This window comes from Ostrinia furnacalis, unplaced genomic scaffold, assembly GCF_004193835.3.
Source record: "Ostrinia furnacalis isolate ACB-3 unplaced genomic scaffold, ASM419383v2 OfSCF0195, whole genome shotgun sequence".
Taxonomy (NCBI): domain Eukaryota; kingdom Metazoa; phylum Arthropoda; class Insecta; order Lepidoptera; family Crambidae; genus Ostrinia; species Ostrinia furnacalis.
Genome location: NW_021130434.1, coordinates 570,468 through 597,265, shown reverse-complemented (window position 1 = coordinate 597,265; position 26,798 = coordinate 570,468). Strand labels below are relative to the sequence as shown.

At 43.8% G+C, this 26,798-nt stretch overlaps 2 protein-coding genes across 3 annotated transcripts in view; both read left to right on the top strand.

The window, feature by feature from the left end:
• Positions 1-23,267, top strand: part of Ncoa6 (Nuclear receptor coactivator 6) — a 39,025-nt gene extending 15,758 nt beyond the window's left edge. The window contains exons 6-15 of the mRNA XM_028307805.1: positions 535-954; positions 1,808-2,273; positions 2,732-2,873; positions 3,433-3,603; positions 4,305-4,393; positions 4,830-4,968; positions 8,317-8,547; positions 9,197-10,922; positions 15,437-16,648; positions 18,647-23,267. Coding sequence (XP_028163606.1) covers positions 535-954; positions 1,808-2,273; positions 2,732-2,873; positions 3,433-3,603; positions 4,305-4,393; positions 4,830-4,968; positions 8,317-8,547; positions 9,197-10,922; positions 15,437-16,648; positions 18,647-18,711 — 4,661 coding nt within the window. The 3' untranslated portion in view covers positions 18,712-23,267. The remainder of the gene's footprint in view (positions 1-534; positions 955-1,807; positions 2,274-2,731; positions 2,874-3,432; positions 3,604-4,304; positions 4,394-4,829; positions 4,969-8,316; positions 8,548-9,196; positions 10,923-15,436; positions 16,649-18,646) is intronic.
• A 1,533-nt stretch (positions 23,268-24,800) lies between these two features.
• On the top strand, positions 24,801-26,568 carry cype (cytochrome c oxidase subunit cyclope). 2 transcript variants are annotated; one of them, XM_028307509.1, is made up of 3 exons: positions 24,801-24,904; positions 25,484-25,656; positions 26,429-26,568. In XM_028307509.1, the coding sequence occupies exons 2-3, from the start codon at positions 25,484-25,486 to the stop codon at positions 26,490-26,492; spliced, it is 237 nt and encodes a 78-aa protein (XP_028163310.1). In that variant the 5' UTR covers positions 24,801-24,904; the 3' UTR covers positions 26,493-26,568. The 2 variants fall into 2 exon arrangements, with proteins under 2 accessions (XP_028163310.1, XP_028163319.1); XM_028307518.1 differs by lacking the exon at positions 24,801-24,904 and adding an exon at positions 25,099-25,202.
• The last annotated feature ends 230 nt before the right edge of the window (positions 26,569-26,798 follow it).

The window sequence follows — 26,798 nt, the reverse complement described above, 5'->3', positions numbered from 1 at the left end:
ACGTTGCAAGTGAGTCCGCAACTGCGTCACTGTAAGTTATTCAAGAGCACACTACGTGAATCAACAACTTTGCATCACGTTGAGTTGTAGAACACGCTGGAAGAGTCCACAACTTTACGTCACTGTGAGTTTTTCCACAGCACACTAGGTGAGTGTGCAACTTTGCGTCACTGTGAGTTTTTCCAGAACACACTAGGTGAGTCTGCAACTTTGCGTCACTGTGAGTTTTTCCAGAACACACTAGGTGAGTCTGCAACTTTGCATCACTGTGAGTTTTTCCAGAGCACATTAGGTGAGTCTGCAATTTTGCGTCACGGCGAGTTCTTCTACAAATCGCTGGGTGAGTCTAGATCTTGCAGCATGGCAAGTCTCACAAGTGTATTCTGTGAATACACTGGGTGAGCTACCAAGTTTGCATCATGGCGAGTTTCTCTAAAGTCACAAACAGTTATCCACTTGGTCATCCAGCACTAAATTGAGAGCTCGTATCTCTTTCTATCTGTCTGATTAATAAACCAAACTCAACCATTCCAGAAGCGAGCACCAGCACCGCTTCGCGACCGCAAGCGAACGCGGAACTGCTATCCAACCTCGGCGGCATCGGGCGCCTCATCAGCGAGGAGCAGCCGTCGACCAGCGCGCCGCCGGAGCCGCCGCGCGACAGCTTCAAGTCGCCCAACACCGTCTGCCCGATGGACGGACGGATACCGCCCTCCATCCCGCCCGCTGCTGATCGTTGCGAGTTCCCCTTCGGGAGCATGACGCAGGCGCGCGTCATACACCGCAAGGAGAACACGCTGGGTGAGTCCAGAACCTTCCAGTCACATCGTCAACACCGTGACCCGATGGACGGACGGATACCGCCCGCCATCCCGCCCGCTGCTGATCGCTGCGAGTTCCCCTTCGGGAGCATGACGCAGGCGCGCGTCATACACCGCAAGGAGAACACGCTGGGTGAGTCCAGAACCTTCCGTATGACAGAGTTGTATTTAAAGTTCAGAATGTTCTATGCCAGTGACCCCAGAGCACGCGAATGGGTCCCTAGAAGACTGAGTGAGTTTTCTAGAAGATGCTGTGTCAGTCTACATTTATGTGGCGTTGACTTCTTTAGAACACGATGGGTGGATTCTAGAACCTTCCAATTTGGGAAGTTACTTCTTTAGAAGAAACTGGGAGACGTCACAATTTAGGTGAGTTGTCTAGGTGGAAGACGTTTAGTGAGTCTACAACTTTGCATCACGGCTAAGTTCACTAGAAGATCAAATCTATAAATCTACATAGGTATGAATGGAATGACATCCGGATTAGTAGCATTACAATTCCATATTTTTACGGCTTCAGTTTATCAATTAAATTTACGACTTTTCGCAAATTTTCCTGGTGTCAAAGGTTACGAATATTTTACGAATGGGGATGTTGCCTGGGTCAAAAAGCAAGAGTTTTAATTAGTCCGTCAGTTAACTTATCAAAAAATACTCTACACGTATTTTTCACTTTTTCAAACTAATGAAAATTTAAAGAGATAAAGCGCCCCAAAGTTCATAAGAAGAGGCCCGTGACGTCAACGCTTGCTTAAAAATGCCGCACGTTGTGACGTCGTGCGCAACTTCAACGCACCATAACTATGTAATTATTTGTTAGATTGACAAATAAAAATATATGTGTCCAATATTTTTTGATATTAAACATTACGGACTAAAAAAATTTTTTGAGGCAACTAGCCTATTAAATAAAACATTCTTGAGGTCTAGTTGCATCGATTATAGTACAGAATTAAGGTTACTAATATCATCGTCTTTCCCCACAGGCATCAGCGGCCCCTCGAGCGCGCGGCCGCCCTCAGACGGGCCATTCGCGCGGCCTTCAACCTCTGCCTTCGCGGGCCCGCCGCCGCCCTACCCCGCCCCCGCCAAGCCTCCGCCCGCGCCGCCCACCGTGGCCATGTCGTCGCCGCTGCTGGTGAACCTGCTGCAGAACGACGCGCCCGCGCCGCAGCCCCGGCCCAAGCCGCACCCGCAGGCCAAGCTGGAGCGGCTGGACGACGGACAGGTTAGTGTACGATTGGATCCAGAGAGGGGCGCTCTAACCCAGGAGAGAGGGGCATTCAGACCCAGAGAAGAGGGGCACTCAGACCCAGAGAAGAGAGGCACTCAGACCCAGAGAAGAGGGGCACTCAGACCCAGAGAAAAGGGGCACTCAGACCTAAAGGGAGGGACACCCAGAATCAGGGGGAGAGAGGAACTCAGACCCAGGGAGGAGGGACGCTCAAACGCGTCCCTCTTGCTCTAAATTCACGAAGGAGGGGCGCTCAACTCTAGCGGGAGGAACATTTAGACCCAAGGGGGAGGGGCGCTCAGACCTAGGGAGAGACGCTCAAATCCAGGGGGAGACGCTCAAATCCAGGGAGAGAGACTCAAATCCAGGGGGAGACGCTCAAATCCAGGGGGAGAGACGCTCAAATCCAGGGGGAGAGACGCTCAAATCCAGGGGTAGAGACGCTCAATTACAGGGGAAAGGGGCACTTAAATCCAGCGGGAGGAACACAGACCCAGGGGGAAAGGGCACTTTGCCCCCTGGGTAAAAGCAGGGTCCTCGCACTTAGACACTTAAGGACGAGACACAAGGTAGGTAGGTGGACGGAGAGAGGATGGGTTTAGTTGCCTTCTGGCCCCCCTCGGTGCATCCTCAGGTAAGTGTTCATTGCTTCTCAGCACTGCGTATTGTCCTGAAGCAGTGCTAGTGTTATGATGCCGCCCACCGTGGCCATGTCGTCGCCGCTGCTGGTGAACCTGCTGCAGAACGACGCGCCCGCGCCGCAGCCCCGGCCCAAGCCGCACCCGCAGGCCAAGCTGGAGCGGCTGGACGACGGACAGGTTAGTGCATGATTGTTTCCAGGTTCCAAGCCAGGGAGGTGTGTTTAGACCCAAGAAGAGAGGCACTCAGACCCAGAGAAGAGAGGCACTCAAACCCAGAGAAGAGGGGCACCTAGATTCAGGGGGAGAGAGGAACCAGATCCAGGGGGAGAGACGCTCAATCCAGGGGGAGAGACGCTCAATCCAGGGGGATAGACGCTCAATCCAGGGGGAGAGACGCTCAATCCAGGGGGAAAGACGCTCAAATCTAGGGGGAGAGACGCTCAAATCCAGGGGGAGAGACGCTCAATCCAGGGGGAGAGACGCTCCAATCCAGGGGGAGACGCTCAAATCCAGGGAGAAAGACTCAAATCCAGGGGGAGACGCTCAAATCCAGGGGAAAGGGGCACTTAGACCCAGGGGAAAGGAGCGTTATGCCCCCTGGGTAAAGCCAGGGTCCTCGCACTTAGACACTTGAGGACGAGACACAAGGTAAGTAGGTAGATGGAGAGAGGAAGGGTTTAGTTGCCTTTTGGCGCCCCCTTGATGCACCCTCAGGTAAGTGTTCTATGCTTCTTAGCACTGCGTACTGTCCTGTAGCATTGCTAAGGTTAGTATGTACCCCGCGCCGCCCACCGTGGCCATGTCGTCGCCGCTGCTGGTGAACCTGCTGCAGAACGACGCGCCCGCGCCGCAGCCCCGGCCCAAGCCGCAGCCGCAGGCCAAGCTGGAGCGGCTGGACGACGGACAGGTTAGTAGCTAAGGACTCAAGACCTAGTGGGAAGGGCATTTAGGTCCAAAGGATGAAGGGCACTTAGTCCCAGCGGAGAGGGGTACTCAGACCCAGAGAAGAGAGGCACTCAGACCAAAAGAAGAGGGGCACTCAGACCCAGAGAAGAGGGGCACCCAGATTCAGGGGGAGAGAGGAACTCAGACCCAGGGAGGAGGGACGCTCAAACGCGTCCCTCTTGCTCTAAATTCACGAAGGAGGGGCGCTCAAATCTAGCGGGAGGAACATTTAACCCAGACCTAGGGGGAGGGACGCTCAAATCCAGGGGGAGAGACGCTCAAATCCAGGGGGAGACGCTCAAATCCAGGGGAAGAGACGCTCAAATCCAGGGGGAGAGACGCTCAAATCCAGGGGGAGAGACGCTCAATTACAGGGGAAAGGGGCACTTAAATCCAGCGGGAGGAACACAGACCCAGGGGGAAAGGGCACTTTGCCCCCTGGGTAAAAGCAGGGTCCTCGCACTTAGACACTTAAGGACGAGACACAAGGTAGGTAGGTTAGATGGATAAGGGAGGGTTTAGTTGCCTTCTGGCCCCCCTCGGTGCACCCTCAGGTAAGTGTTCTATGCTTCTTAGCACAGCGTATAGTCCTGAAGCAGTGCTAGTGTTATGATGCCGCCCACCGTGGCCATGTCATCGCCGCTGCTGGTGAACCTGCTGCAGAACGACGCGCCCGCGTCTCAGCCCCGGCCCAAGCCGCAGCCGCAGGCCAAGCTGGAGCGGCTGGACGATGGACAGGTTAGTACAATCAGGTCCCTAGCTTCGGACCTGGATACAATCTAAACACACCTGTGTTTAGACCCAGAGAAGAGGGGCACTCAGACCCAGAGAAGAGGGGCACTCAGACCTAAAGTGAGGGGCACCCAGATTCAGCGGGAGAGAGGAACTCAGACCCAGGGGGAGAGACGCTCAATCCAGGGGGACAGACGCTCAATCCATGGGGACAGACGCTCAATCCAGGGGGAGAGACGCTCAAATCCAGGGGAAAGGGGCACTTAGACCCAGGGGAAAGGAGCGTTATGCCCCCTGGGTAAAGACAGGGTCCTCGCACTTAGACACTTGAGGACGAGACACAAGGTAAGTAGGTAGATGGAGAGGGGGAGGGTGTAGTTGCCTTCTGGCCCCCCCTCAATGCACCCTCAGGTAAGTGTTCACTGCTTCTCAGCACAGCGTATAGTCCTGAAGCAGTGCTAGTGTTATGATGCCGCCCACCGTGGCCATGTCGTCGCCGCTGCTGGTGAACCTGCTGCAGAACGACGCGCCCGCGCCGCAGCCCCGGCCCAAGCCGCAGCCGCAGGCCAAGCTGGAGCGGCTGGACGACGGACAGGTTAGTAGCTAGGGACACTCAGACCTAGTGGGAGGGGCATTTGGGCCCAGGGAGGGGCATTTAGGCCCAGGGAGGAGCACTCAGACCCAGAGGGTGGACCATTTGGGCCCAGGGAGGGGCACAGGCAGGATCTCCGCGCTTAGACACTTAAGGCTCAGCTCTGCCTGGGTTTCAGCTTTGCTTGCCAGGTCTTGAAGAAGTGATAGGGCTATGATGACGCAGCAAGACGTAGCCCGCATCCGTAGTATGTCACTGCTCGTCAACTTGCTACAAAAGGATGCGCCCGCGCCGCAAGTTAGTGCATGCGCGTACGCATACCCAGCTGTTAAACCTAGGAGGGACACGCTGGCATAGGAACTTAGACACTTAAGGACGAAGCATATGGTAGGATCTAGAGACGTACCATTTCCAGGGGGCGTATCAGACTTGTTTCGGAGCGGTTGTACTTATCTTAGAGGCTTACCATTTCTAGGGGGACAGCTGCTCTCTCCTGCTCCTCCTTGGTGCATCCTCAGGTAAGTGTTGACTTCTTCTTAGCACAGCGTATTGTCCTGAAGCAGTGCTAGTGTTAGGATGTAGCTGCTCTCACCTGGCCCCTCTTAGTACATCCATGTGTGACTGTTAACTGCTTATTGTCGTGAAGCACTGATAATGTTGGGATGCTTGGCACTCAGACCCAGGGGAGCAGAGGGGCCATCGGCAGAGACCCCCTCATTTTTGATACTTAGGGACGAAACACAGGATAGTAGGCAGATGGAGGTGGGAGGGACGTCACTTGTCGGTTTTTTTTCCTTTAGTTTTGTGTCACGTTGCTTTTTTCGTCACTTCATTAGGGACGTCACTTGTCGGTTTTTTTTCCTTTAGTTTTGTGTCACGTTCAGCGTTGCCAGTTTTTTTTTTCGCCAAGTCGGGACTTTGATACTTTTTGAGTGAAAATAGCGGGATTCTTCCGTCAGAAGCGGGACATAGTAAAAAAACCTATACATACAGTCGTGGTCAACTAATTAGGGACAGAAAGAATACTAAGCAATACTAAGTGTTTACATCCTATTATTGTGAGCTTCATTCAATATTACTGGCTGTTTCTTTGTAAACATATTGACTATCAAGTACTCTATTTAACAGAATACAATAACAACAAAAAAACTTACTAACTTAATAAAAAATCTTAATCAAATCACATGAATCGGTAATTATGGTACGGACGGTCTGGCCACCTAATTAGGGACGCTTAAGTTTTTCCTTCTAAATTAAAAAAAATAAAAAGTAATAGCTTTTATTCTGTTCATTTGTAATTTCGGCGTCAATTTGAAAAGCGATATTCTTTTCTTGCGAGTTAAACACTCATCAAATTATTAAAGGTAATGGGCTGAAAGAAAAGCAACAATGCGCTAAGTTATAATCAATCTTTATCAGTGTGGATGGCCATACCGGTAAATTGCAGATCATCTGAAATGTTCCAAAAACATAAATCTACGATGCAGTGGCTTATTTCAAAATCATAAAACCACAGAAAGTATGCCTAGAAGGAAGAGACCAATAAAAACAACCCCACAAGATGATCGCAGAATGGTCACTCTCGCAAAGAGAGACCCCTTTAAGGGTTTCGTTCTGATCAAGAGCGAGATTTTTGGACCTGAACCGACTGCTGGAGTATCTGCGAGGACCGTCGGAAGGCGACTGGTGGAGGCAAAGCTTGTAGGAAGAGTTCCTCGAAAAGTTCCACTACTGAAGATGGAACACAAAGAAGCAAGATTGGCGTTTGCAAGAAAGTATGGACATTAGGCTTTTGCTCAATGGATAAATGTGCTGTTTTCTGATGAGATCAAGATAAATCGTATTTCATCCGATGCAGACAATACGTGCGACGACATGTAAAGTCCGAAATGATACCAAAGTAAACGAAGAAGCAGGTGAAACATACAGGCGGAAATATAAAAATCTGGGGCTGTTTTTCTGGACATAGAGTGTAACCTATAAAAAGAACTGAAGTTAAACTTGAGCAATTCCAATACAAATAAATATTGGAGAAAACGATGCTATCGTATGCTGAAGAAGTCTTACCAGTCTCATGAACATTTCAACACGATAACGANGCCGCGCGCGCCGCCGCCCCACACGCCGCCGCCGCCGCCGCCGCCGCAGCCGCAGCCGCCGCAGCAGCCGCCGGCGGTGAGTACACTTACTATAGTCTATTCACCGAGCACGTACAATTTTGTCCAATGACCCCAAGCTACCCATCCTTATCGCTCGCGCGTAATTATATTGCTGTCGCGACTGTGCGACGGGCGCCCGCAGTGAGTGTGCGAGCACCAAGAAAAAACCTAAGACATTATTGTCGGTCCTTATTCCATCCTAAGGATCACCATAAATTTATTTTTCATTCTGCACAGACCTTTGAAAATTTGTGATCAAAAATAGACCTTGGGATATAAATAAATAATGAATTTGACAAACATTAAAATCCAACTAGTCATCATCTAAAATCTTCTGATTAGAGAGTGCCTTCACATTTAGGTGACTTTAGCAGCGCTGCAAACGCACGATAGACGCGCTGCCGATAATTTCATACTATATGACAGCGGGTGTCTGCCTTCACATTACAAAAACGCCGCTGCAGCGCTGCTGTCGCACTTTTGACGCCCTAATGTGAAAGCGATCTTAAAAATCATGCATATTATTTTAATCGCCCATAATTCACAGGCTTCGCCACTTCAAGTTGACACCATTGATAGTGCGTAGAAAGCAACAGGATCTTCTTCACCTACATAAGATTTTGCACTCTGCCTTTGACTCCCCTATTTTGCTTTCCTTGCTTAACTTTAACGCCAGAATTCTTTCTAGAAACCGCAAAAAGACATTTGTATTGCAAGTATTCAAGAATAACACGTCCTTTTTCAACCCAGTAGTACGAATGTGTCGGCTTTACAATGAACTGCTACAGAACGATAGCAAAACATCGACATCACTAGATCTCGATATTTTCGAGCCTAAGCACGTCCGATTCCGTCGCAACGTCAAAAAGATCCTCTACTGCGCTTCCTCTTCGGGCATTACTTTGACATAGCTAAAAAGAAAAGGTAGCCCTTATGGGGCACTTTACATGTCTCCTTATCTTTTGGCTCTCCTTAGCTAGTATTGTTACCTATTTGTTACTGTTTATTTCTGTTAATTAAGACAATATAATACTGTTTATGCAATATTTTAACCATGCTGTGTGTACACGTTATTTGAGTGATGGTCTAGATCTAAGCATAAGTTACTTTCTTTATATATTATTTGTGATTGTTACTTGTTGTGTATGCCTAATAATAAATAAAATAAAATAAAATAAAATAAATTCCACAGCAGGCGGGCCCAGCATACCGCGTGCCCGCGCCCAACGCAACCGTCGTAGGGCGGGCGCGTTTCCCCGCCTTTGCATCGTCGCCGCCGCCCTACCGCCAGCAGGCGCCGCGCCCGCGTCCGCCCACGCCGGCCCAGCACCAGCCGCAGGCCAGGTTCTCTCCCGAAGACCTGAAGGTGCTGCTGCCGCCGTCTACCACGTCAATGGACCAGAAGACCAGGTCGAGGTTCCAGGTGAGTGGGCCAAATGCTTTAGAAGATGTATGTGAATTTAGACCAGAGGTTCCTGAGACCACTTTAAAACTTTGTAATATGATTCATAGGTGTCAAATTTTGGTTTGAATGAGGGTTTTCGCGATTGAAAAATCCGCCAGATGGCAATACGTAGACGGGAAGTCCAAATGCTGCATGATTGGTTATTTTGACATGACATTGACAGATATGTCAAAATCCACCAATCATGTAGCATTTGGACCTCCCGTCTCCATCCATCTGGCGGATTTTTCAATCGCGAAAACCCCCATTGAATTATGATGTTTCTTTTTTATTGGTTTTTTGACAAATTTCGTCCCGATTTAACAAACGGGAGTTATTAAAAAATATGCCAAGTTATACACTCGCCAACGTAGCCCCCATGACTTTTTTGTGGACCTTTGAGGGTCAACTTTAGGAATCATTTCTAGATGCAGTTCGCGTCCAATCTTTTAGGTTTTTTGGTAACTTCTCATCAAATATTTTAATGATGATCATTCAAGTCGACGAAATAATCATCGAAACAAGTTCATCCAGAATGAAAATCTCTATTTTTTCGGCAGTCCTTCCATTGAAATAGAACTCTAATATCATTGCACTCGTCTAGCTAATCCTCTCGCTCACATTCCAGGAGTTCCAATGGATCCAGCAGCAGTACATAGCGACGCAACGCGCGGCCAGCGACTGGTCCGAGCCGTACCGGGACACGCTGGACCTGCCCGAGCTGCCCGACGCGTGCGACCTCGACACGCTGCTGCCCTCGCTCGGCGCCGACCTCAACCTCGACCTCAACCTCGACCTCGACGAGCCGGCATACGAGCGAGACGCCATGCCGCCGCCGCCGCCGCCCGCCTTCAAGCCGCCGCCGCCGCCGCCCGCGAGGCACGCGCGCACCGCCACCGTCGGCTCCCAGGCCTCCGCCCACGAGATCGAGGAGCAGAGCAAGCAGTATCTCATCAAGACCCTCATGCGTGACGACGAGCCCGCGCCTGAGCCGCCGCCGCCTCCGAAAGAACCCGAAAAGGACGAACCTCCTGTTCCGACTCCCGTAAAAGAACTAATAACTCCTATAAAGAGAGAAAACTGCGTCGAACCAGAAGTGTTCGGCATCGCCAAGATCACCACCACAGAGGAGGACACCAAAAAGGCTGAGGAGGAACTCAAACTTAAGAATAAACTGAAGAAAGAGCGGGAGGAGAAACTCGCGCAGAAGGGCGGCAAGCCGCGCACCGCCGGCGCAAAGGAGAAGCCCGCCACGCTCAAGGACAAGATCGTGAGGGATGGGAAAACCAAAGTTGCCTTACCGCGCCCGCCAGCCGCCGCCAAGGCGCCAGCGACACCCGACGCTCCTAAATCGCCGCCCGGAGAAAAGGAATCCATCAAGCTGAGACTAAAACTCGATAAGAACGAGCCTGTTTACAAAGCGGACGTCAGCTTCGTCAACCAACCCCCCAAGGGCGACAAACCCACGGACGGCGAACTCCGAGTCCCTCCCTTACACATAAGCCTGAGAGGACGAAACTCCGCCGTCATCAAGAACTCCAAAAAGGAAAAGAAAAAGTTCAGCTTGGGCGACATGCAGTCCAAGAAAATCAAAATCCGGAAAGCCCTCGAAACGGACGAGAAACCGCATCGGAGGGATTCGGAAGAAGCGCAATCGCTCGCGTCCAAATCGAGCGATAGCACAGAAAAGACTGATGAGTATTTAGTCAAGAGCATTAAGCTGAACAACCACTATGGGGAGGGCGACGGGATCAAGCCCGAGATCATCGCGGCAGGCGACAACAACGTCGTGTATCGCATGAAGACGATATCCAAGAACTCCCACATAGTCACCAAGTCGCACGACTATAAACTCAACAACAAAGTCCCGTTGGACACCCTCAAGCAGAAGAAAAAGTCGAAGCTCCTCGGCGACGGCAAGTCGATAGAGAAAGAGCGGGACAAAGAGTGGCGGAACGACCTGTTAGAAAAGGAGGGCAAGTACGCTCAAAACGAGGGCTACAGAGAGCCGAACAACCACGAGAAAAAGAAGTTACCGACTCCAAAAGTAGATAATGGTGCGAAATGTGATAATAAGTCCAGTGACGGGAAGACAGTGCAATCGGACACGGATAGTAGTGAATGTGTTAAGAGTGGTGTTATGGAGACTGAGATAGACAGTTTGTTGCTCAAGTGTTTGGAACGGACGCTAAGTGCGGAGGACGTGGCGGACGCGTCTAAGTTTGTGGAGGCGCGGCGCAGTAGTGAAGGTGACAATAAGTTGAAACGGACACTGACTGATAGTGCTATTACCTCCCCAAACGGACTGCTGGCCTCTGAGAAGAAGCGGAAGACGAGCCATGGCAGCTGTCCAGGTGGGTACCGGGAGCCTCGCACTAAGTCGCCGCAGCAGTGCGTTAACTAGATTACTGAAGATCCTTTCATCCACGAAGAAGCGTCCCACCAATTTTTGGTTGGAATCGCGGGTGCGGGGAGTTTGATCCGAGCAATCCGAGCGTCATTATTGTAGTGTGCGTACACTCATGGATATTTAGCGTGTATAACACTCAAACATTAGCGGAAGGTGGGGCGCGTCTTCGTGGATGAAACGATCTATATTAGAGCTCAGATTATACTTCGACTTTGTAGAATTTACCAAAACTATGTAACTACCTCATTTCATTTCTAAGTTGCAGATCATGCTGGACAGATACCATATACAGGGTGGGTATGAAATTGTGTTTAGTTATAGTCTGGTCCGTAAGCACGTAGAATTTTGTCCAATGACCCCTAGCTACCCATCCTTATCGCTCGCGCGTAATTATGTTGCTACCGCGCTCGCACACTCACTGCGGGTGCCAGTCGCGACAGCAATATAATTACGCGCGAGCGATAAGGATGGGTAGCTAGGGGTCATTGGACATAATTCTACGTGCTCACGGACCGGGCTTTAGATTGAATTAGTTCTTTGATGCGGGACCAACTTAGAATTATCAGGTTTTTATTTAGAATGCAATTTCATGCTCACCCTTTTTCTGTATATTACATTATCTTAGTACAACTATTTTTTATAGTCAATGTATTTCAAATAAAGAGTATATTTGTACTCTATTATCTTTTGCACCATTTTAAGTGCAAAAAGTAAGTATGTATGCAGTGTCTTTTAGGTATGATCTGTTGTTGTATTTTTATTTTGGCCATTTGGAAAATTCTATTCAAAGACGACTCACACAATTTGCACTATATTTATTATAGGTATGTTTTACATACACAGTTATGTACAGAAATAATTATTGTTAATATTTTAATGTAAATAGCTCTAAATTTATAACTAAATGCATTTGTATATACAATCTTATATCATAATTTTACATCACAAAACTATTTTTCACAACCTGTTATACATTAATATTGGTTTATATTAGGAAATTGATAAAATAATAGCTAGACAAATTTTTATTGATAAATTAAGATAGTTACTACTCTTTATTTTCTGTCTACCCTACATTCTATGTACTTTTTAAACACTTTGAAATCATTTGATTTGTTTAAAATTAATTTATTTTTGAAGGTGTATCGGGCCATACATTTTTTTACTCTAGGTTATGTAGTACAAAATGTTTTTGAATATATTATTTTAAAAATTAAATATATGTTTAAAAAATTTAAAATATGTCGAAATTGTTACTTCAAAACCCTCTTCCCATTTTGTCACACTTTTGTTTTATATTTAACAGTAATTTTAAATTAAATAAAACAATTAAAAATTAATCAATATGGCTTGGCTAATGGTAAAAGTGCGACCTACTGGAGGGATAATAATAATATATTTTTATTTTCTTTGATCACTTATATCAATAGTACAGTTCACATTGTAAAATTAACTGGTTTTGTATAGATTATAATTATATTTATTATGTATATATTTATAGTAACATTCAGAGTGCATTAAGTTCATCTGTTCACACATTTTTAATTATTTCTGTACATATTTAACTTGTAATCTGAGCTCTAAATAACTTATGTATGGTCGCGTCTTCTGCTAGAGGCTGGGTTTTTTGTATATACCCGAATATACACAAATCTATGGTCGGTAACGCTGATCATACATTTGAGAATGAAGGGTATAAAAAGATGTGAATATACATTAATTTTGACTTACTCTTGGTAAAGAAAATTGAGAGACTTCTAGTTTTCTAGCACCACATCCCAAAATGGATCTAAAGTACGGCCAACTAGCAGCGATACAAAAGGTCGATACGACTGTCGAGTTGACAATATATTCTGTCTCTTCCCATCTTGTGTATTTGTCGTAATGTCTCGTTCTCCCGCCAAAATATGTCAAAGTCAGACGGGTTCACCCATGACATTGGGTTTGTTTATATTTGGTATCGCTTCTCGTTGGCTGTACTTTAACTTCAGACTCGATTAGAAGTTAACCGTGACAAAATAGGCAATTTGATTAAAATAAATGTACATTTTGTAAACATTTTCTTTGTTACTTACTAATTTTTATGTTATTTGTTATTATGTTATCAAATAGCCTATTATGTCAGATACATTTGGGACTTATATTGGGGCTTATCCTATAAGGAATTGGGGCAAATTTATAAAAACAGAAAATAATGATATTAGTAAACCCCTGATGTGGTGAGTTTTACGTTGCAATTTGTCTTTTGTGAATCATTGATGGAAAATACGTTAATTTGGCGATAATTCAATCCTGGGTGAAAGAAGTCGCGTGGAAACGTGTTATAATAATAAATAATAAATAATAAATAAATCTTTGGACAATTTCACACAGCGCCAGCTAGCCCCAAAGTAAGCAACTTAATGCTTGTGTTATGGGTGCTAGCTTAACGGATATACACTACTTATATACTTTTTTTTTTTTTTTAAATACATAAATATTATACATAGTCACACCCAGACCCGTCACAGAAATTAAAATTCATCATTTCAATTTCTGCCCGGCCGGGAATCGAACCCGGGACCTCTCGGCATAGTAGTCCGTTCTGAACCACTACACCAAACGGCCGACTAATGTCGGTACTGTGTACTAAAAGTTAGTGAGGTAAGCGTTTGTGTAAAGTCCGGTCGCCGAGCAGATAGAATTTCGTCCAATGACCCCAAGCTAACACATCCTTAATGCTGTCGCGACTGTGCGACGCGCGGCTGTAGTAAGTGTGCGAGCGCGACAGCAATATAATTACACGTGAGCGATAAGGACGTCATAAGCGATAAGGTTCATTGGACGAAATGAGGGTGTTCGCGTATGAAAAATCCGCCAGATGGCAATACGAAGACGCGAGGTCCAAATGCTGCAGGATTGGTTATTTTTGACATGACATTGACAGATATGTCAAAATCCACCAATCACGCAGCAGTCAGACCGCACATCCACGTCCCGCCATCTAGCGGATCTATCATACGCGAAAACCCTCATTCTATCTGCTTGGCGACCGGACTTTATTTGACACTAAGTCGTAACTTCTTTAAAAATTACACTAAAGTAAAGCGTGACGTGATAAATTAGTCAATTGATTTCGCGAACTGGCGACGTCATAATCCGGTTTTCTATACAAAATCTATGAGAGATTTGATAGCTTATAAAAAAATATCAGACTGGTGTGGTAACTACTTCATTTCAAGCGCGGGATGGGTGATTAAGGTCTGGTAATAAATAAAATAAAAATAAAATTATTGTATTTATTAGTGACTATAGATAGAGTAAATTTTTGGTATATCCTTCTACTGCGTGTTTGCTGGGGTAAGTAAGAACTGAAAGGAATTTGACTGAAATTGGCTGGGAACTATTCAAAATTGATTTGGTAAGTAGGTAAGTAGCATTGCAACGTAAAACTCATGGTACAGTAGCAACAGGAGAGTGACAAATCTTTGGACCATCATAATTTGAAATCCAACTCTTGCACCGGTTACTTTTGTCTTCTACTACTTACCTTGAATCATCCTTGAATATGACTTCAGATAGAAAAAAAATGAGATTGTCAAAAGTTTGATTCACTAGTAAAATCGAAGCAGCTATTTTCACTTATGTATTAATTGGGTGAGGGTTGGTAAACTTTAAACTACGTCTACGTCACTGCTATATTGAAATGAATCAAGAGATGTCTTTTTCATTCATGCATATTTCGTTAAAGAAAGAAAGTCGGGTCTTTCATATTTTATTGTCTTCTCGAAACTGAATGGCAGTCTAACACATTTCATGTGTAGTAAAAGCTCAAGAAGTATATTCAAATTGCTATATAGCGTGCAAGAGCGCTTTCATATTTAGGCGATTTAGCAGCGCGACAAACGCGCGACAGACGCGCTGCTGTTTCATACTATGTGACAGCGGATGAATGCATTCACATTATAAAAACGCCGCTGCCGCGTTGCAGTCGCGCTCCTAACGCCCTAATTTGAAAGCGTTCTAAGGAGCGTGCAAAAATGTACGCGATATGGGCCGGTTTACACTCGAGTTTCCGCGGTTAAGGCCCCCATTATGTCTCCCGTCTTGTACCAATGTGAAAGTAAAACAATTTATTTGCGTTTGTTCCCGTTGAGTCACACCATTTTGTGTAACACTGTTACCCATTGGTAAAGAAATTACCGATTAGTAACACTGTTAGGCCCTTTTCACATGTCCCGGTTGCCGGCTATCCGGCGCCGGGTACGGTGGTGAAGTGTATGGGCATGCCGGATTAATTACGCCGGAACATGTGATAGCTACGTACCATGCCCATACACTTCACCACCGGGTACCCGGCGCCGTGACATGTGAAAAGGGCCTTACTCAATGCCACATTTTTTCTTTCCTTTGAGTGACTTTTGTTTCAAGGTTTATTCGTTTGTGTTCAGATAATGACGAAATATTTTTAATCGGCAGTGATCTGCGTTCCAGATCCCCCGGGCTCCACCAACGTCGGTACAATCGTGACGAGTCGGAGCGCCTCGCCGCCGCCCGCGGGCTCGCCGCGCCGCCGCGACCGGCCCAAGGACCGCTCCTACTGCAAGCTGGCTGCCGAGCGCGTCCGGCCCGAAGACACGCCGCGCTCGCCCGCCTCCCATGCCCAAGGAGAAGACTCGGGAATCGAGTCCATGGATGCATTATCAGAGAAGTCCCCCAACCAGGCTTCTCAATCTCCGCCCGGGCCGCAAAGAAAGGAGCCTCGTGCCCCGTCACCGCCGCCGCCGGCCTTGCTCGAGCGACTCGCTCGTACTGCGCCGCGATACGAACCCGCGCCGCAACTGCACCTCGGCGACATCGAGGCAGCGCTAGCTAAGATGCACGCCGACCACGACCACGACGATTTGGAGCGGGACCGCGAGTGTGAGCTAGAAAGAGAAAGAGACGGCAACATTAATCATGAGCGAGTCAACGGCGAAACTCCGCGCGAACCGTCGCCGATACTTCGCGACGCGCCCGCGCCCGACCCCGCCCCCGTTTCCTCACCCCCCCGGTATCCGTACCAAGAGCCGGCGGCGGAGAACGGCGCGACCGAACCGCCCGCCGAGCTCGACCGCCTGCCACTAAAAGCAGACTTCCCCGACAAGAGCCTGCTCGAGCAGCTGCTCATCGAGATCCCCGCGCCCGAATACAAGCGCGAGTCGCCGTCGCCGTCCGCGCTCGCCGTCGCGCGCTCCTCTGTCCGCACGCGCGCGTCCAGCAAACTCGCTTCGCCCGCGGAACCGCCCGCGGCACCCGCGAAACCGCCCGCGAAACGCAAGCGCCGCGAGTCCGAAAGCTCCTGCGCGTCCACCGTCAGCTGCGAGGAAGGGTTATCGCCCGCGGGTCGACCTAAGAAAAAGCCGCGCCGCGTCGACGGGCCCAAACCGGTCGCACCGACTCCCCAAGGAAAGCCGAAAAAGGATTCGGACAGCGACAGCGACGAGCCACTAATCTGCAAGGTGCGCGGGAAGACACCTAAAGCGGTGACAGCCAAAGCCCCGGGCCGGACTAAGGGCGGGGAGGGCGCGGCGCCCAGACGCTCGGTGCGTCACGGGCCGGCCGCGTCGCCCGCGCCGCCCGCGCCCGCGCCGCCTGCCGCGCCAGCGCCGACCAATACCACGCCCGCCAGGCGGAAAACTAGGAGTGCTGGTGAGTTGTTTATTTATCTGTTTCAATCTTTTGTACTCAACCTTTGTACAGTCGACAGCACGTCAACGCAAACACTGTGGTATTTTACGTTGTTGTGATAGGGGCGACTTTGCAACGAAAATGTATAGTCTGATGTGCTGTCGACTGTACCTTTTATTACAGTTCTCCAACATTTATTGTAGTGTGTGCAATGGTAGGGGACCGTATGAATGAGACAAGGGTTGTAATTAGTCTCTGTTATTAACGTGAACTACGAGAGTATTTATACGATATACAGGGTGTTTGGTAAATGGGTATATGAGCCGACACTAGCCCATGTTAACATGGGCATATAAATGATATGGTGAAGTCAAAAATTTGATATCATCATTTTACTTTTTTAAATTTTCATACAAAATAAATTTTATAAATTCCGATTTGTATAAAAATTAAAATAGTTAAAATGAAGATATCAATTTTCTGACTTCACCATACCATTTATATGCCNTATAAATGATATGGTGAAGTCAAAAATTTGATATCATCATTTTACTTTTTTAAATTTTCATACAAAATAAATTTTATAAATTCCGATTTGTATAAAAATTAAAATAGTTAAAATGAAGATATCAATTTTCTGACTTCACCATACCATTTATATGCCCATGTTAACATGGGCTAGTGTCGTCTCATATACCCATTTACCAAACACTCTGTAGATTACAGATAAATAACGTCACTGCATCAACACTACGTGGTAAATATGCTGACACTGTGAATGTGATCAAGATAAATATGCAGAGATTAAATATTGTGCATACCAGCACATAGTGTATTCATTTTTAGAAAAAGTAAAAAAAATATTGACTACATTGCTGTCAAGAAACCATGCTTTTACTTTGGTCGTGGTCACTTACCATTGTACCCGAGTATGTTTACAGAAGCGATATTTACAGAACCAATTTTGTAATTTGACCCGTTTCGCTTTTATCAAATGCCGTCACCTCCTGGACAAAGACTTTTCCCAATGATTTCCGCAAAGACCAATCCTGTGCTGCCTGCGTCCAGTTGCATTTTGCAAACTATCAAACCGTCAGTTCACGAGGTCTACATAAGTAGGGCTTGGTTTTATTTTCCGGAACAAAAATGGGGATGTTGCCTGGGTCAAAAAGCAAGAGTTTTAATTAGTCCGTCAGTTAACTTATCAAAAAATACTCTACACGTATTTTTCACTTTTTCAAACTAATGAAAATTTAAAGAGATAAAGCGCCCCAAAGTTCATAAGAAGAGGCCCGTGACGTCAACGCTTGCTTAAAAATGCCGCACGTTGTGACGTCGTGCGCAACTTCAACGCACCATAACTATGTAATTATTTGTTAGATTGACAAATAAAAATATACGTGTCCAATATTTTTTGATATTAAACATTACGGACTAAAAAAATTTTTTTAGGCAACTAGCCTATTAACGTAAAGTATTTTTTTTTCTCCTTGTTCATATAATGTGTTTTCTTTGTATTGTATGCTAAATAAAGATATTTTTTCTTTCTTTCTAAAGGTAGCCTTTCGAACTTAGCGTCACAGACGCAGCGTCTTTAGCTTTGGTCTTAAAGGCCTTTCGAAGCGAGTTAGTGACGCGGCGTTGGTGGCACAAGACCAAAGCTAAAGACGCTGCGTCTGTGACGTTTAGGCCCAGAGGACTGTCTGTGACGCTTAGGCCCAGAACAGACGGTGAAACACAACTGCAACGAAACTGGAACGAAACTGCAACTGCTAGTTACTTTTGAGTTGCATCTAAGTTTCTGCCATAGCGTCCGTTGAGAGACCACACATGACGCGACCAGTTTGAAACTTTCAGTTTCAGTTTCATTCATAAGAATCATCAGAAAGTTGCACTTTCGTTGCAGTTGCGTTTCACCGTCTGTTCTGGGCCTTAGTTCGAAAGGCTTTCTTTAAGGAGACTTGAGTTTCGTTTTCCAATAAGCCATATCAATTTTATAATCTCGTCTATTCCTTCCAGTGGGCGAAGGCACGCCTTTAGCGGGCGCGGTGCGGCGGCGGCGCGCGTCTCGCGACGGCAAGTGACGGCGGGCCCGCGCGCTCGCCGCGCGTCCGCTGCTGTTGCAGCCGGTGGTGTTCCCGCTAGACTAGTAAAGATATAGAAGCGGCGGCGGCTTCCAACCGCGTCACGCCTCGCTCGCACTGGTCGAGATATTTAGTCGAGCGACGAGCCTTTAGTCACTAATACTCGACCAAATTCGTCCAGTCATTTAGTGGTGACGAGCCTTTAGTCACTAAAATACTCGCACTTTGGTCGAATACAGTTCTGTTTACAAGTGATTAGTCCAGTCATTTAGTGGTGACGAGCCTTTAGTCACTAAAATACTCGACCAAATTCGTCCAGTCATTTAGTGGTGACGAGCCTTTAGTCACTAAAATACTCGACCAAATTCGTCCAGTCATTTAGTGGTGACGAGGCTTTAGTCACTAAAATACTCGACCAAATTAGTCCAGTCATTTAGTGGTGACGAGCCTTTAGTCACTAAAATACTCGACCAAATTAGTCCAGTCATTTAGTGGTGACGAGCCTTTAGTCACTAAAATACTTGACCAAATTAGTCCAGTCATTTGGTCGAGCGACGAGCCTTTAGTTACTAACGCCCGTATTAACAAAAATTACTAAGAGGTCTCACAGTGCGCATGGACGCACAGGGTGACACACGAACCAATCACAGCGCTCTATTCAACACTGTGCGTTCGATTTACTGCTTCACATAAGCCAGCATCGTTTGTGAATACGGGCGTAAAATACTTGACCAAATTAGTGCAGTCATTTAGTGGAGTGACGAGCCTTTAGTCACTAAAATACTCGACCAAATTAGTCCAGTCATTTAGTGGAGTGACGAGCCTTTAGTTACTAAATTACTCGACCATATAATCCGGGCGTTTTCAAGGCGAGAGTGAATAGGCAGATATGTACCATCCTAGACTGCATCTCACTTAGACTTAACACCAGGTGCGATTGCGCTCATGCGCTCATTAGTCCAATAATTTAGTCGAGTGACAAGCCTTTAGCAACTAAAATACTCGCACTTTGATCGAGTAAAGTTTACAAGTGTTTAGTCCAGTCATTTAGTGAAGTGACTCGCCTTTATTTACTAAAATACTCGCACTGACTTCTCGCCTTTCAAAATGGATTGGCTCGAATGAACGATTTAGTCACCTACTCGACAAATTTTTTGGTATTCGGACACGTTTAGCTACCAAATTACTCACCACTCGCCTAAATTACTCGACCAGTGTGAACAAGGCTTAACGTACGCCACCGTAGGACCTTACGTTCGATTAATATACCCTTATAAAGGGTGATAACTTTTAGTCACTGATCTATTGGAATTTAATGTGTTAAACACGCCTGTTGTTAAGAAGTTCTAGTTTTTCTTAATTTTCGTTTGTAGACATTTTTTATGTGTTGGAAACCGCTGTCTAATACTAAATTGACATAAAAGACTTATAAATGCGTTGTAAATTATATTATACTTATACTAAATCGATGTCAATGCAAAATACGCTGTGCTACGCATTTTTACTTTGTTGTTTCTTTCACGTGGACTATAAATAAAAGCTTGCAAAGTCTATTTTAGCCTAATTTACAGAACTTTTTATAAAAACAGATTGAGGTTCATTCAACTCAGATTTACCATCTTTTTACTATGCAAGTGGTTCTTCATTTCACATATTTGAGTCTTACGTGAACAGAATTCTCGAATTTTCTAGAAAGATTTTTATTGAAATGTTCTTCTATATCTTTACTTCTACAGTAGCACGTATCTCATCCTCGACTGCTCAGCAAGCTATGTTTGGGGGTAGATTAAGTCCAGAAAGGCTGCAAAAATATGTACTAGATTTTCGATGACCTTTAGACGCGAAAATTAATACATATTTAAAGACTTAGCCCGTTTATAAATCAAAGAAAACCTTTCCCTTTGAATTCGTTTTAATTTTTTTAAGTTTAATACATTATTATATTGACAAAAAATCCTTTTGATACTTTTATTTTATTGTTTTATCGTCTTTGTATATAAAATCAAAGGAACATCGGGGCCTCAAGTTATTTTGACACTATGCTGTATATTTTGACATTTCTGTTCAATCACTTCACTACTTTTGACAAATAAAATGAATAAGATCATGAACACCGATTATTTGGGTATTTTTTTATCTTCTAATTACATTATATCAGACTTATTACAATGTCATAACAGTCGAGGATGTAAATATTTTTTGTAAACAAACTTGTTAATATGCGTTTGAATCACTAATCCTTGATGTAGTCAACTGCTGTAATTAGTTGACAGAAATGTCAGATGATTACAGAATTTGACGCGACTTTTATGTTCTCACTGAGAGGGTTTATAATATTCGTCGGCGAATCTCAAACTTTTGGAAATATTATGAGTAAAATAATTCGTGCAATACTAGATGAGATAATTAATGTTCATGAAAAGTGATTCAAGTGCACATATAAAGTGATTTATACTATCACGAGTTGCCTGTATTTATAACCAATTCAACGTGACTGTCGAATTGTAATAAGATGTAATTATAATTTGATGGTTGTGATGTTGATTGGTGTTACGTCATCATTGTACAGGTAGAATGTTGTTATTATTGGCCGAGCGCAAATTCTATTTTTAAATGAATGTATACTAGATAAGAAGTTGAAACACATTTATTCATTTTCAAAAAGTAAATTGTATTTGTAACTGATCACGAAAACTTAATAAGCATGCTTAAGTCGTGAACACCAATTCATTCGGATAATTGGGCTTAAAAATAGGGTATTTCTAATGGTTTTGAAAAATATATAAGAATCTGTATAAATGTGTTTTATACTTTTCACATCGCGTTTCTTTTTCGAGCAGTTAAGTGTTACAAAGTGAACCGCGGCATATTGACTTTAATTTAGTGAACAAATCATGTTACCATTCACTATAAAATCGACTTCTATAATCGTAAGTTCATTTCTTGAGTAATGTTAAGAGCGATATCTCTTTGCCACTAGGCGAGACGCCTTCAGTGGAAGCCTTAGTTTATTAGTGAATAGAGATGTATCATTATTGTACAAAAGAGCACTCGACTTGTAGGCACATCGTTATAATAGTATAAATACCCGAGAGATATAAAAATGAAATAAATGCATAAAGTTTTAAAAGATATTTTCATACCTTTTTGCACATGAAACGGAACGGCGTCCATGGAAATGAACGTCGCGTAGTGTAATTAGTTTTGGCGGGAAGGCGCCATGTTGGAATCAGTTCGGTTTTTAATTACAAATACATAGGATTAGCACCAGTCTACTTTGTTAAACTTTTTTACACTCGTGCATTTTTTTAACTATCAATTTTAGATGTGATGTTGAATTTACGCTGAGATTCCAAGATGGCGCGTTCCAACTCAAGACACTGGCTGCTATTTTAAAGTTAGCGTATTATGTAAGTGAATTCACGACCAATAATTGTAATTTAGTGAAACTTGACAGATAATTTCTTAGTGAAAAGATAATAATTGTGACTGAGTGTTTCAAACAGTTGTCTGTTCGGGCTTCCAGTATCTTAAAACTGTTATTTTGATGCCCCTTTTGTTCGTTTGTCCTGTCCACAGTAGTGACCCAAATTAATCCCGTCGACCAGTGATCGTTTTAGAGTATACTTTAAGCTAGTATTTTTCTTTGCACTGTAAATAAGTGACCGAATTTCTAAATTGAGTTAGTTTGTTCGTTAGATTTAGTATTTATTGATCACAATCAGCTGAGTCACATGTGGGTCTCGACCCGGTCCGACCCGGCGCCAATCGCGTCCATCAAAGTGTAAATTGATCACTTCTAAATTTAACCTTGCAATAACCAGTTCGTCGATTAAAAATTTAGCATTTAATACAGTTAGTATGGTGGACATGTGTGCTGCACGTTTTCCTTTCGCGGTTCCTAAGTCTTAGGCTGTATACTCTGAGCAATAATATGTGGGTGTGAAGTTTAATTGTACCTTTTTGGACAGCTTTTTGGAACATAGCTTATCGGTGGTTTTGCATTAGTTGTCCGTACGGTCCCCGCGGTGACGATAGGCAGTAGCGTAGGGGCGTAGGGAGCGTGTGTAGTAAGCAGGTGCCTGCCAGTGCCCTATGAGCGTGACGAAACTTGTTTTTTTTCCTCGTTTTTATTAGTTTAAAATTCGATAAAATCTCTTGTAAATTTCTATGTATAGATGGGGAAATTAATATATGTTATTAAGTGTTTTCTTTTCGACATTGGGAGTGGTTGTACATAGTATAGGCGGAGGAGCGCGAAGCCTTATACTGAACCGTGCGACTCGCTAGCTTGTATCATATAGCGTAGTGGATGAACTCTCAACTAGCTGTGTACATTGGGTGTATAGTTATCCTTAATTTCTTGTTTTGTTTTTATTTTCAACTAATGATAGTAATTTATGCCGATAAAATATCTATATTATACATTTATATATGTATGAAGAAAGAGAAATACAAAATAGTATAAAACACTATAAATATAGCATAGGGGTTACACCACACATGAGATAGGTTATAGTTTTGGTATGTAAACATTATATAACGTGTAAATAGGTGCAGAAATGGTAAATAAAAGAATTGATACAATAAATGTAACTTTTATGTTATTGTAATATTTTTGTAGCGCGTCGTCGAAGGCGGGGCGATATTTTCGTCTATCCCCTTTTATTGTGCATTATTTTCTGTAAGTTGCTTTTCACTGTCGTTCTAGATTATTTTTAAATCATATAATTATATTCATAAAGTACGATGAGTCACGGTGAATTATTATCATATTATTATGAATGAAAAGAAATAAGGAATATTATTGTTCTGCTATTATTAAATTTGTAAAGTTAGTTTATTAATAAATGAATAAAAATATTTTGTTGTTTCACTTCTAATCCATAGCAACTCGCAAACGCAAACCACAACTAAAGCAGAATCTAGAGGAGTTGAGGTACACCACAACACCAGTAGTATTCCACTTTGATCACTCAGGTGTGGTGGACCCCAAGCGTCAATTTGGTGTCGTTTGATCCACCCATGGATAAGACGACCTGGGTGATCAAAGAAATTGAACTAGAGTTCACGTCCACTGATCACCCAGGTCATCTTATCCATGGGTGTGATCTAAGGACACCAAACTGTCGCTTGGAGTCCACTTTATGCTAACTATAGGTCTAGCTAGCGCTTAGTCATTGCCTGGGGTATGGGGCTGGATGGGAGGGTGTTTTGGGATGTCAGCGAGACCTTCAAATGTGGTTCAGCCCCCCTAGACAAAACGCACTTTTTGATCGAATCGAAAATCGAATCCGTCAAAACTCCATACAAAAAAGGGGCTTTTCGACCACTTTTCGACTGGTTTGCGATTATAATTTGCACTTTGTCTAGACCCACTGATTTGTACCTACGCTCTGTCTCGTCATAATATGTCGATGTCACCCCTCCCGTGACCCTCCCATACCTCGGGCACGGACCGAGATAGCGCTAGACCTATAGCTAACGTTTCAAAAATTTAAACATCACCAGTCTTAGATTAATATTAATCAGTGTTTAAAAGTGTTTTACTTGACTTGGGGCATCTTGGAGAGAGGTTATCCATCCATGAGTGAAAATATAACTTTGCAAAGCTGACAAATACTATAAAATTGCCATTGAATTGGCAGAAATAATAATTTTATAACATAACTAGCTTTCCGCCCGCGGCTTCGCCCGCGTGGAATTTTGTCTGTCACAGAAAAACTTTATCGCGCGCGTCCCTGTTTCAAAAACCGGGATAAAAACTATCCTATGTTCTTTCCCGGGACTCAAACTATCTCTATGCCAAATTTCATCAAAATCGGTTGCGAGGTTTAAGCGGGAAAGCGTAACAGACAGACAGACAGACAGAGTTACTTTCGCATTTATAATATTAGTTGGGACAAGATTTCTATGGCATTTTTTTCATAAAATAATCCAAACAACATTTAAAAAGTTTCAACTTCATCGTATGCGTAGATAGGAACGTAAAATTGTAACTGAAAACATGCATTGCGTGCTGCTATTGGTTGATATTGGATATCACATGTCAGATAGCCAATGAAAACTTAGACTAAGAAATTTAATCGATTCAAACCTCAAGCAGACAAAATCGATATTTGTAATTGAGAACAAAGTGACATTTGTTTCGTGCTGTAATCCGCAACATTTTTTGGAAAATAACGTAATTAAAGTGAGTGTTTCGTGTTATCAAATATTTATTTAGATTTAACGTAATTATATTTATCACCCTTTCTCAAAATAAATTACCCATAAAGTGGTTTCTGTCAAAATATTGGCTGGTTATGTAAGACGAGATAATGGCTTTACGTGATTTTAGGAAAGCCCATTTTCCAGGTTTTGAGTAATTTTTACACTTTCATAATTTTTACGAGCCGATTCTTTCCATTTTTTCATAATTAACGTTATAGATTTATCGGTCTGTACAATTTCTATCTTCATAGAGGTTATCTAAAAATTGCAACAAAAATGTAAGTTAACCCAGTGTTCTATTACTCTGAACTAAATCAACCTACTAGCTATCTCCAAGTCAGATTTACTGTGAAAAGCAAAAGTCTGGTACCTAGTTATAATGCATCATGGGTGCGGCTCAGATAATAATAAATAGAATTGATTACAAATTCTGGGATTGAACCAATAACACATCCATTATACAAATAAACTAGTTATTAAGCTTCTAAAAGGACAACATATTTTCTAAATTTGCGAATAATAACTGCTAGACACTAAAATAATTTAATTCTGTATTTAGATGGCCGGAGAAAAAGCAGTGTCGACCGTCACCAAACCCGCGATGAGGGGCCTCCTAAACGCCGCCATTAAGCGCAACTTGTACATTTCCATCACCGTCGCCTTATTATCTGGATTCGCATACAAGGAGCTGGTCGGAACTGAACGCAAGAGGCGTTACGCTGAGTTCTACAGGTGATTGATTTTTTATTATTCTTAGCAAGGTTCTTAAAAGTTAAATCAATGTGGGGTAGATTTATTTATCATACCTTTATTTACTTGAAGTGCCTGGTACAGTATCTGTAGACCTAAGATGCGCGCCGCAATAAGCGGTTATCACGCTATTTTATCGATTTTGCCCATACATTTTGACGTCGATTAAGTATATTACCGCGCGCATCCTAGCCCAGCTGGAAACATAAATGTGACGTCAGTACTAAAATAACTTGATTTCTCATGTTCTTTCAAGTGGTCTGTATTGTATTAGTTAATTACAAAGTAGATTTAATTGGTGTTAATAATAGATTATTAATTGATAAGAAATGATTAGAAATCCATTGGTAGTTTGTTACAAATGTTAATTAGGGACAGTTACAATTTCAGTATTGTTGAATTATTTTCGAGGAATTGACATTGAACGAGACATGTGGATCTAATTTATATTATTTTTTACCATCAAATGTACCGTGTCTGTATGTAAATAAATAAATGATTTGATTTGATTGCTTTTTGTGTACCTACCTACTTATGCACAAAAAATATAGCATTCTACATAGACCAGTTTGTGCATAGCAGATTCCAATTGGACCGTAACTTAGGTGTCTCTCACTCTCTCTCTGTTTTACTTGGGAATCAATACTTATACATTGCCTTAAGTCAAGTAAAGGTCGTCTCTAGTCTCCTTCGCGGCTTTGACAGCCACCTTTTTGTCTAAAGCAGTATTCAAATGTGATTTTTGTTTTTTCAGGACGTACGATGCTGAGAAGGAGTTCGAAGAAATGAAGAGCAAGGGCCTCTTCCAATCCTGCTAGGCATATACGATCATAGTGTAGTATTATTATGTTGCTGTGAATTATATTTAAAAAATACAAAAAAATTCAAAATCTACTAGTTTGTCTCATTATCGCAAAAATGCTGTCAAAGACTTGAATGGGTTTGGACATATTTTAACATATTTTTTGTACCTTTTGAGGGTTTTATGATTTTTGTGATAATAATAAATAATAGTTTCTACTCTACGTTAGATGGCACTAAGAGATTTGTGGACCCGCAACCTAACGCCATCTATCGGTGGTAGGAACTTTTAAAACGACGATTTCATACAATAAATACGACAC

What these genes read in the sequence shown, in the direction of transcription:
- cype (XM_028307509.1), top strand. Translation starts at nt 25,484, where the DNA reads ATGGCCGGAGAAAAAGCAGTGTCGACCGTCACCAAACCCGCGATGAGG. An exon ending in CGTTACGCTGAGTTCTACAG is followed by an intron (nt 25,657 to 26,428) that starts GTGATTGATTTT and finishes TTGTTTTTTCAG; the next exon opens with GACGTACGATGCTGAGAAGG.